The following is a 12,233-nucleotide window of genomic DNA, read 5'->3' as shown; positions in this document are numbered from 1 at the left end:
GCTCCCTCCTCCTGCCGTTGGTGGTTTGCATAAGGACCGTCAATAAAGTTCCAAACCAAACATGCTCTTTCATAGTGGTTTTGTTTTGTGTGTTTTAGGGGAAATATTTCCATGTCTAAACAGCTGATTTTAGAACTTTAGAACATCATATTGCATCAAATTCAAATGTTTTGTATTTAGTTAAATTAAGACACACAAAATCTGCCTGAATTGTGATTCAAACATAAATCATGTCAAATCTTTGTTTGTTGCACTGTGTTTTATGTATCGTATCAAGCATGGATATCAAACCCACAAACCTCAGGATTGATGGATGTATGGATGGGTTTATGAATGGATGGACATTATGGAACCATAGTGGATGAACATGTGGTCACCCTTGCATATTATAAACCTTGGAGTATTTAATGTTTTTTTTTTCAGGTTTTTCATATTTTGAACAGTTTTTGGTATTTGCTATATTCAATATCAGCATCTGTTTTTGTTTAGTCTTGTTGGCTTTCTGCCAATTACATGCAAAGAATACACATATAAAACCAGCATAAACAAACGAGAGCTCAGTTAGTTCTGTTTGGAACCCCTAATGAATCACTTTGTCTGGATGGAAGCTTCTGTCTTTAATAAATGTACTTTTCAAGCAGAACCGATTGAGTGGGAAACATTCCTGTGTAATTTATTTACTTACATTACTGACAACACGTTTAGAATGCAACATCACTCAAATAATGTCTACAAAGTCAGGTGTGGACTGAAGCAAGCTTACATAACAGAGAGACGGTGGAGTTACAAAGAGGCAAAGCAGTTTTAAATCTTTTCGACTACTATTTCAATCTGACTTCCAAAGTATTGCAACATTTTATAAGCATTTGCAAACACAGGATATAAAAACTAAATTTTGCATGGTGGGAAGAAAGGGGGGGATTTCAAACCAAAACAAAGGAATATTATTTTTGTGGCTTAAAAAATCTATGGTGGAGTATTTTTCTATTGCATTAGCAGCTGTAAACAAAACAGGTTCTCAGGTTCTCTTTGTAAACATTTCCATCTAACTACAGAAAGGTCAAAGGGCATTTGTTTCATTTTCGAACATGTTGAGTCGGAGGACCTTGGGCCTGTTGGACATTTGCTGAAGCTGGCTCCCTCCTACTGCAGCTGGCATCCGTGCCAGAATCTCTATCCTCCAGCAAAAATACCAGCTGGCATTGAGTTATACTGTGCCAACATGAGCATTAGGATTTGATAGTATTATGCTCAAAATGGATGGGCTGTCTTGGTTTGAATTCACTTACAATGTGCAAATTTTATGTCACTTAGCAGTAGCTGCAACAAAGTAATGTTTCAACAATATTGTTTAGGGCATGTTGTTTTACTTCTGAACAAGGAGGTTTTGGAGGTTTTGGTTTAAGCAGATTTACTCTATGTTTCTAGTCAAGTGATTTAAACTGTCTAGAATGCTTGGATTTCATAAAATGTTATGTTTGACAACCGTTTTTAAGGCTTTAATTAAAAATAAATTATATTTGTTGTTTTTATCTGCTTTGTGTAGATAATGTTTGGTAACCTTTATCATTGTAAATGTTATGTCAGGAGCTTCAGCTCCTGGTAGGGTCTTGGATGGCAAATTGGACTCAGTGAGAGGGGTCAGACTAAGAGCAATTAGAATATTCTGATGAAATAGCAGACCACAAATACAGGAAAATCTCATCCAGATTAGTGAGACCGGGGCACCCTCCTGGAGCCAAGCCTAGGGGGAGCTTGCCGGATTGAAGGCTCTTGGTTGACCCTTGGTTTCCTATGTCTTGGTCGGGTCTAGCACAAAGAAGCTACAAGAAGTTTCCTTCATGTTGGCCCACCACCTATAGAGAGGAACGTTAGGATCAGATGCCATGCAAGCTGGTTGGCAGGTGAGGGCAGGACCTTGTTGTGCTAATTCCCCTCACTGGTGGGTAATGTCAACTCACTGGTGGGTAAGGAGCTAGATCTGATGAGTAAGGCTGAGTGCTACTCTGAGGTTGTGGAGTGAAGAAGGTTAGCTCTTTGCACATTAAGGTTGCAAGACTTAAGTCTCTCACTGCTGTCTGTGCTTATACACCAGACAGCGGTTTAGATTACCCAGCATTCTTGGAGTCTCTGGACGGTGACCAGATCCTGTGGTATGATTGGGTAGGACAGCCTACCTGATCTAAATCTGAGCGATTCTGAGTGTTTTATTATTGAACTTCTATGCGAGGCGCAGGATGTGCATAACAAACACCATCTTTGAGGACATGGTGGTTCATATGTGTACTTGGTACAACACCATCTTAGGTCAAAGGTTGATAACTGATTTAGTAACAGTATCATCAGACCTGTGGTGCTACAGAGCTGGCCCCACCTGATCGTTAATTGGATCCAGTGGCAGGAAAGGATACCGGACAGACCTGGTAAACACCCTCAGCACCCCAACAGGGTAAGCTGGGAATGTCTGGTGGGGGTACCTGTTCAAGTAATCTTTAACTAAGGAAATGGAATCTGCATTGGTCATGCTTAGGACCTCCATTGAAAATCTGGGGGCTGTGACTTGTTGGTGCCTGTCATGGAAGCAACCAGAGGATCTACTGGTGGACACCAGTAGATCTGTCAGGCTGATAGAAGGCTAAGAAGGAGGTCTTCAGGGACATGTCTTCTGGGACTCCTAAAACACCTAATAGGTACCAGGTGGCCAGAAGGACTGTGGTTTCTGTGATTGAGGAAGCAAAAACTCGAGCATAGGAGGAATTTGGAGAGGCTATAGAGAGACTCTTGGTTGGCCTCAAGAAAATTCTGGAAAACTGCTTGGCAACTCAGAAGGGGGTACTGGGACTGTCCCAAGCTGTGCATGCTTTGGCGAAGTGGGGGCGACTGCACAGACATAAAGTGCTGTACAATATAAATCACATTTAAGTTACACATGTTATAAACCAAGCATAATAAAGCACAATAAATTCATAACATAAAAGCCTGGTAGAACAAAACAGTCTTAAATGAGTCCACGAGTTGCAGAGCCAAATTGTTTAGGAGCCACAGACTGAAAGGACCTGTCCCTCTTAGTTTTTAGCCTTGCAGTTCTGTGTCTGAGGTTGAAGGCTACAAGCAGCAGAGTGTTTGGTTAAAAGCTGAGATGAATAATAAGCTTAGTGCTCACATAATTGAGTTGTCTTTGGACTGTCTTTAGAAATAAAGTGTTATCAATTGTCTATTTTTTGAATCCATATATTCATGTTTTTATACTCATACAGGTCCTTCTCAAAATATTAGCATATTGTGATAAAGTTAATTATTTTCCATAATGTCATGATGAAAATTTAACATTCATATATTTTAGATTCATTGCACACTAACTGAAATATTTCAGGTCTTTTATTGTCTTAATACGGATGATTTTGGCATACAGCTCATGAAAACCCAAAATTCCTATCTCACATAATTAGCATATTTCATCCAACCAATAAAAGAAAAGTGTTTTTAATACAAAAAACGTCAACCTTCAAATAATCATGTACAGTTATGCACTCAATACTTGGTCGGGAATCCTTTGGCAGAAATGACTGCTTCAATGGGGCGTGGCATGGAGGCAATCAGCCTGTGGCACTGCTGAGGTCTTATGGAGGCCCAGGATGCTTCGATAGCGGCCTTTAGCTCATCCAGAGTGTTGGGTCTTGAGTCTCTCAACGTTCTCTTCACAATATCCCACAGATTCTCTATGGGGTTCAGGTCAGGAGAGTTGGCAGGCCAATTGAGCACAGTGATACCATGGTCAGTAAACCATTTACCAGTGGTTTTGGCACTGTGAGCAGGTGCCAGGTCGTGCTGAAAAATAAAACCTTCATCTCCATAAAGCTTTTCAGCAGATGGAAGCATGAAGTGCTCCAAAATCTCCTGATAGATAGCTGCATTGACCCTGCCCTTGATAAAACACAGTGGACCAACACCAGCAGCTGACACGGCACCCCAGACCATCACTGACTGTGGGTACTTGACACTGGACTTCTGGCATTTTGGCATTTCCTTCTCCCCAGTCTTCCTCCAGAATCTCCTTGATTTCCGAATGACATGCAGAATTTGCTTTCATCCGAAAAAGGTACTTTGGACCACTGAGCAACAGTCCAGTGCTGCTTCTCTGTAGCCCAGGTCAGGCGCTTCTGCCGCTGTTTCTGGTTCAAAAGTGGCTTGACCTGGGGAATGCGGCACCTGTAGCCCATTTCCTGCACACGCCTGTGCACGGTGGCTCTGGATGTTTCTACTCCAGACTCAGTCCACTGCTTCCGCAGGTCCCCCAAGGTCTGGAATCGGCCCTTCTCCACAATCTTCCTCAGGGTCCGGTCACCTCTTCTCGTTGTGCAGCGTTTTCTGCCACACTTTTTCCTTCCCACAGACTTCCCACTGAGGTGCCTTGATACAGCACTCTGGGAACAGCCTATTCGTTCAGAAATGTCTTTCTGTGTCTTACCCTCTTGCTTGAGGGTGTCAATAGTGGCCTTCTGGACAGCAGTCAGGTCGGCAGTCTTACCCATGATTGGGGTTTTGAGTGATGAACCAGGCTGGGAGTTTTAAAGGCCTCAGGAATCTTTTGCAGGTGTTTAGAGTTAACTCGTTGATTCAGATGATTAGGTTCATAGCTCGTTTAGAGACCCTTTTAATGATATGCTAATTTTGTGAGATAGGAATTTTGGGTTTTCATGAGCTGTATGCCAAAATCATCCGTATTAAGACAATAAAAGACCTGAAATATTTCAGTTATTGTGCAAGTAATCTAAAATATATGAATGTTCAATTTTCATCATGACATTATGGAAAATAATGAACTTCATCACAATATGCTAATATTTTGAGAAGGACCTGTATGTTTGGAATACTACAAGTGCATTTTTTCAAAAAATTTATTGTACACTGGGTAGTTTTCTTGCTTTTTTAAGTGTTTTGAGATCTTGAATTTGCAGAGCTTTGTGTATTTCGTCGCAGCATATTTTATCATGTTGTTATTTTGAGGCAGCAGGCTGGGCTGCCAGTGAGAGCCCAGTCCCTGCAGCTGTTGGCATACATAACTATGCACACTGGCACTGACTGATAAAATATATTTGGCTTTTCTTTCTTAGGCTACAATTTCAAGTTTGACTTCTTTTCCTTATGGCATTTTTTATGTGGAGATTCAAGAAGGTTTACTGTGTATGTATGTATATACACACACACACACCTGACTTACAAACCTGAGTTTTCTTTGGACTCAGACTCAGAGTCGGAGGTTTCAGAGGACTCAGATGCTTTCTCTGGAAGATTTGGCAACTGGGAAATGTCAATGGGTGTGTCTTTATACTCAAGATTACTGTAAAGAAAAACAGAAAAACTGTTACAGATAACTGATTTGCTAATGGCTAGGTTTTAATTCCATTGTTTTCAAAAACAAAACAAAGATGTTTTTGTAGCTATTCTCCATTAATTTTTAAAGCGAGCTTTCTCTCACCTGAGGACATAGTTGACCCAAATGATGTTCTTCTCACTGGAATTCTTGGCATTAATAGCAATGGTGGCACTGGACTGTATCCAGATGTAACCACCGTTCTTCTGGATCCACCGATAATACTTTGTCACACACTGACCTTTATTCATCACTAAGTGAGAAACAAAAACACACAGAGAAAAATTGTTTATTTGTTGTGTTTTCTAAATTGTTCTTTGTTAACTTAGCAATGAATCTTTGTGGTTGAATGTCAGTTTCCACTGTAGCCTCGTGGCTAAATTGTTGCAGGTTTCAATCTCAGCTGAACAGGATTAGAAAGGTAGAGAGAACACCTGGATGGACAGCCAGATTGATGAATATGTGCATAAGCTTGCTACTGGTATCAACCTAAAACAAGGGTTTAAAAAAAAATCAAATACTATTAAATCATAACTACTACATTTTTCAGGTTCAAAGTCTTTTTAATAAGAGAAGCATAGGGTAATACACAAATGCTCCACCCCAACTGTTGCTGCACACTGCCATTCAACTGGCTGAAGGAAGATTTTTCTGTCATAAATAACAGTCAAGCTGTAATGACTAAAGAAAGAAAGACCATTAATCACTTTTATTAAGGTAACACTGTTCTAAAACTACAGTTACTATGATCAGTTTTGTTTTAAACCACAGTAATTTTACCCTAGTTTGACATAGGGTAAGAATTCCATAATGGCCAGTTCCTAGATGACTACATTATGTTTATTTTGTAGATTTTTTTATTCCCAACTATTAGGCTAAGCAAGTACTTACACAACACAGATTTAGAGAAAAAAAGCTTAGTGACAGAGGTCAGGAAAACTAGATGGAGAGGTGCAGTGACATGAAGATGTTAACGAGAAAGACAGAATCCTCATTAGATGTCCTGTGACATCTGATTAAGTGCTGTTCTGCTGTTGCCATCAATCACACCAGCACTTACCAGATAGTGGGATGTTGGTGTTTCTGATGTGCTGTGTCCCCAATAGGTGTAAAACAACTTGCTTATCAGTGACAACAAATAAGTACAGCCTCTCAACACTAGATAAGAACGAAGAACCAAATAATTTAAAAGTGTGTATGTTTGTTTTCATTATTATGTGAACACTAACTTCCATACTGTTGGTCTTTTCTATTTCTTTCAAAAACCACAACACCCAATTGCAAATCTAAGGTGTAACTAGAGTTCAATCTATCCTTCAGCTTGTTACGGTTGGTTGGTCTAGATCACATCATGGTCAGTTATTTAACTCAAAAACATGCAATTTGAGCGTTTTCACTGTAGCAGTAAATTAAACTAAGTCCAAAATAAAGGTAGTACCTCCTGCTCTCCAGCAGACATCGCTGTGCCACTGTGAAAACCACCCACACCCAAACCTTGCTTCACCCTAAGACAGCTCGCGGGTAATACATTTTGGCTAAATTAACCACTAAATGGTTATCTCAAGCAATATGTATTGGCATTAATCAGGAGCCGCTCAAACAGAAACAGTCAGAGACGAGAAGCAAAGGCCTCTGAATTCATATCCCGCGCCTCAATTTAATTACGGACACAAATAGGCTTTCCATGACAGAGAAGAAAGAGAGAGAAAGTGAGGGCTGATTTATATAAAAAGAAGGCCAGTAATTAAAAACTATTAGAATCTAATAGCATTGTTTAAGACGACATCCCTGGAGCTTCAGTAATTGACTTTGGTTGGACGGCTACTGCTTAGTCGTCCTCTATTTGCCTATTCATAGGAGGGGAGAGGGAGAGAGTTGGAAGGGAAAAAATTGTTTGCATGTTAAAGTAGAGATGGTGAGATCATGTCACCTTGAATGTGACCTTGTTTTGTTTGTACAACAGAGTAAATAACAGCACAGTGAATACACACACACACACACACACACACACACACACACACACACGCACACACACACACACAGGCACACACACACAAACAGACATTTGTGCACAGGCATGGCAGTGGTGCCTGTTTAGGTGATGGCAGGCCCTCAGAGAGAAGCTTGCAGTATTAGCATGCCCAATGGAAGAGGACACACACCTTCTCAGATGTGGAAGGTGCTATAACTATAGCAGACTGCTTCTGTGGGTAAACACAAGCTCAGGTACAAAACATCAATAGACTCTAACTCCTCAGAAAACAGTTCAAATTCAATTCAATTCAATTCAAAGATACTTTATTGATCCCCGAGGGGAAATTAGAATTCCAGTACAACCCATCCAAACATACATCATGATCAGTAATGATAATATTCTTCCTAAACTATCTTTTCATCTCCAGTATATTGGGTCAAAGTGAAACATCTTACAACAATTAAAAATTACCTGGACCTCACCTAGTATTACAATAGAATCCATTCAAACAAGAGATAAGGAACATGACATTATTTATTTAACCAAACAGTTATAAATGCACTTTGTCAGTCCACTTCATTCATTGACATGTAGAACAGTTTTGAGAAGGAATATGTAATAAATCAAAATTGGCCCACTTTTCTCAAAAGTCGGTTTATCTTTTCAAAGGTCGCAAGCAGTGTTTTCACAGATTTCTAGAAGCCCCAGTCTCACCATATACCCCCTCTGTATGTAGTATTAAGTATTTCTGGATGACATTTCTGTCACTGGTTGAACCATTAGCGCACTGGTTTTGCTAAAACAGATAAAAAAAACGTGCTGTGGAGGTAGTTGAACAGATCCTAAGGTTGCCAATGGCTGATGACGTAGCTGTAAGCTACATGCTTACAGCTCATGTTACCAAGAGGGGGCTAGTATGTCTGGACCTAAAGAGTATACACAAGAACAAATAGAATGAGTTAAAACTAGTTTTATTCCCAGTAATTTTAATATAAGGTAAAATGAAAATAAAGAAGCCCGAAAATTAAATAACAAAAACAAACAATTGGCATAGTCTGTTACAGTAAAACAGAAAATATTCCAAAAGCCAAAAGTGGCACATCTCGAGAGGGATCCCGGCCCATTCTTCTTTTGCAGATCTTTCAAGCTCCTACAGATATGATGGTTTTCTTGCATGGACCCCCACAGATTTTCTATAGGATTCAAGTCAGGGCTCTGTGCTGGCCAGTCATTGACCTTTACTTTGGTTGTCTGGAGGCAGTTCTTTACCAGGTGTGACGTATGTTTTGGGTCGTTGTCATGTTGGAAGACAAAGCGACGACCCAGACCAAGTTTCCCTGCTGACTGCTTGAGATTTTCTTTCAAAATATTCACATATCCTTCTTTCTTCAGGATTCCATCGACCTTAATGAGATTCCCAGTGCCTGACGCACTGAAGCATCCCCACAGCATGATGCTCCCACCACTATGTTTTACTGAGGGGATGGTGTTCTTTGGGTTATATGCCTATCACTTCTTTCTTCAAACATAAGCAACACCTCTATGGCCAAAAAGCTCTAATTTGGTCTCATCTGACCAAAGAACACACCGCCAGTATGCATAATGCTTTTCAGATTTTCTTTAGCATATTACAGTCTGGCTTGAAGGTGTCTTGTCTTGTCTGACACTACAATTCCTGACTTGGCTAAGTCATTAACTACTGTTTTGACAGTTGTTCTAGGGTCTTTAGACATATCTCTCACCAGTTTTCTTTCCAGAGACTTTGAAATCTTTTGCTTCCTTCCTCTGTCAGATTTGTTCTGTACTGAGTGGCTCTCTTAGAATTTCTTGATGATACTCCTCACTCCACTTCATGACACCTGGGAATGTGATAACTTTGTATATCCTTCTCCTGCTTTGTGAGCATCAACAATTCTTTTTCTCAACTCACAGCTAAGTTATTTAGTTTTTGCATGATGCTTCCTCAAGCTTGGCTGGTTTAATGGCTCAGACCCGTAGGATCACCCTCAGTTTTCACTTGATTGACTGATTGATTACAAGCTGTGAGCATTACAGAGTCGAGTCACATGATTGGACAACAGTGGTTTGTGCTTTGGCTAAAAAAAAAAGACTGGTAATTATGACCCTGGTAGTTTTTGGGATTTGTGAGATAATTTTGTTTCCACGTGCAAAGTAAATTAATGCAAGGATCCAAAATTAAACTAAATGTTTTAAAAGGCTGTGTTTGAATTTGTTGATCTGTTTAACTGCACTTGGGAAATTTTGGAAAAACAACTTACAATTTCAGAGAGGGGGCTAATAATTTTGTTCTCAATTGTATTTACTGGAAAAAACATTTTACCCTTGTTCACACAATCTTGTGTAAAATATAAATGTTTGATTTTGGTATTATTTCATAGGACCTCACAGACACTGCCTGGTGAAGAGAGGGGCAGATTAATTAACTAAGCGACACGTTGAACCTAAGTGACATGTTAAATCCTTTGGCAGGGGATGTTGCTGAGAAGACCGGGAAACCTAAATCAATGCTAAGGGTGAACTGGTAATATCTGGAGGAGGACTCTGTGGAATTCACACCTTTGGGAGAATTTCTCTCATCTTCCATTGCAGATGTAGCTTTCAGAAGTTGAGAGCTGTGGGAACCAGAAAAGCTGTCAATGGACCTGAGTTGTGAAGTAAGACTTTAAGTCTTATTTTTTCCTCATTAAACCTCAGATTCAACAGGAGCAGTGAAACTTTAACCCCTGCCCTACGACAGTGAACTTGATAAGCTGCTGTGGATGTCTAGTGATTTTGTTGGCATCTTTGGGCCATGACCTTCAGTGTGTATGGTAGCACTTTGCAGTCAACTGTGAAGCAGCTAAGATGACAGCCAGCTCCTCTAATTCTAATGATGTTACTCTCCTCCAGATGAAGGTGAACTGCTCCCTTTAGGTTGAGCATCTGCATCACAACATTGCAAGTTCAAGAAACTTGATGTCTTGTTCACCAGGGTGGGGCGAAAATGGACAGACCAATCAGGGCCATCTGCAGTAATGTGGACAGTCCTCTGGGTAAAGTGGTACAGTGCCTTGCGAAAGTACTTGGCCCCCTTGAAATTTTCAACCATTTGCCACATTTCAGGCTTCAAACATAAAGATATAAAATTCAAATTTTTTTGTGAAGAATCAACAACAAGTGGGACACAATCATGAAGTGGAATGAAATTTATTGGATGTGTCAAACTTTTATAACAAATAAAAAACTGAAAAGTGGGGTGTGCCATATTATTCGGCCCCCTTGCGTTAATACTTTGTAGCGCCACCCTTTGCTGCAATTACAGCTGCAAGTTGCTTGGGGTATGTCTCTATCAGTTTTGCACATCAAGAGACTGAAATTCTTGCTCATTCTTCCTTGCAAAACAGTTCGAGCTCAGTGAGGTTGGATGAAGAGCGTTCGTGAACAGCAGTCTTCAGCTCTTTCCACAGATTCTCGATTGGATTCAGGACCGGACTTTGACTTGGCCATTCCAACACCTGGATACGTTTATTTGTGAACCATTCCATTGTAGATTTGGCTTTATGTTTTGGATCATTGTCTTGTTGGAAGACAAATCTCCGTCCCAGTCTCAGGTCTCTTGCAGACTCCAACAGGTTTTCTTCCAGAATGGTCCTGTATTTGGCCCCATCCATTTTCCCATCAATTTGGACCATCTTCCCTGTCCCTCCTGATGAAAAGCAGGCCCAAACCATGATGCTGCCACCACCATGTTTGACAGTGGGGATGGTGTGTTCAGGGTGATGAGCTGTGTTGCTTTTACGCTAAACATATTGTTTTGCATTGTGGCCAAACAGTTCGATTTTGGTTTCATCTGACCAGAGCACCTTCTTCCACATGTTTGGTGTGTCTCCCAGGTGGCTTGTGGCAAACTTTAAACGAGACTTTTTATGGATATCTTTGAGAAATGGCTTTCTTCTTGCCACTCTTCCATAAAGGGCAGATTTGTGCAGTGTACGACTGATTGTTGTCCTATGAACAGACTCTCTCACCTCAGCTGTAGATCTCTGCAGTTCATTCAGAGTGATCATGGGCCTCTTGGCTGCATCTCTGATCAGTCTTCTCCTTGTTCAAGATGAAAGTTTAGAGGGATGGCTGGGTCTTGGTAGATTTGCAGTGGTCTGATACTCCTTCCATTTCAATATGATTGCTTGCACAGAGCTCCTTGAGATGTTTAAAGCTTGGGAAATCTTTTTGTATCCAAATCCGGGTTTAAACTTCTCCACAACAGTATCTCGGACCTGCCTGGTGTGTTCCTTGGTCTTCATGATGCTCTCTGCACTTTTAACAGAACTCTGAGACTATCACAGAGCAGGTGCATTTATACGGAGACTTGATAACACACAGGTGGATTCTATTTATCATCAACAGTCTTTTGGGACAACAAAAGAAAAGTATATTTCATTCCAATTTACATGTTCTACTTTTACACATTTTTCAAATTCCATCATAGTTTTTGGTTGTAATGTGATGAAATATAAAAAAGGTCATGGGGGGTATGAAAACTTTTGCAAGGCATTACTCACTAAGGGAAGTACTGAATTGCCTCTGCCTTAACATACTGTATGTTTGCAATAAGTAATGTACATCTACTTCTAACCAGTTTACACTGCCAGTCTAAGTGAAGATGTGGAGTAAATAATTTAACATTTTGGTGCTTAAAGGAAAGACATTTAATCAACAAACCTTTATGATCTGTCTTCACATTGGCCTTCAGAGGAAACAACCTACACGCAATATGAAAATAAAAAATTTTTTTTGTTTATCTTTTCTGTTCTGTAACAATGTAAAATTTTTATGAAATTTGCAGGATGTTTTGATCTATTTGCTGCAATTCAACTTCAGTGA

The 12,233-nt window shown here is 40.1% G+C and overlaps 1 protein-coding gene across 2 annotated transcripts in view; it reads right to left on the bottom strand.

The window, feature by feature from the left end:
- Positions 1-12,233, bottom strand: part of LOC124855164 (neuronal PAS domain-containing protein 3) — a 613,876-nt gene that overhangs the window by 6,943 nt on the left and 594,700 nt on the right. For both annotated transcript variants that reach the window (XM_047344770.1, XM_047344771.1), the window contains exons 10-11: positions 5,480-5,627; positions 5,226-5,341 (exon numbers count right to left, since the gene is read on the bottom strand). In XM_047344770.1, the coding sequence (XP_047200726.1) occupies positions 5,226-5,341; positions 5,480-5,627 (264 nt within the window). The remainder of the gene's footprint in view (positions 1-5,225; positions 5,342-5,479; positions 5,628-12,233) is intronic.

This window comes from Girardinichthys multiradiatus, chromosome 19, assembly GCF_021462225.1.
Source record: "Girardinichthys multiradiatus isolate DD_20200921_A chromosome 19, DD_fGirMul_XY1, whole genome shotgun sequence".
Lineage (NCBI taxonomy): Eukaryota > Metazoa > Chordata > Actinopteri > Cyprinodontiformes > Goodeidae > Girardinichthys > Girardinichthys multiradiatus.
The sequence above is the reverse complement of the archived record's forward strand: the minus strand, read 5'-3'. Positions and strand labels throughout refer to the sequence as shown.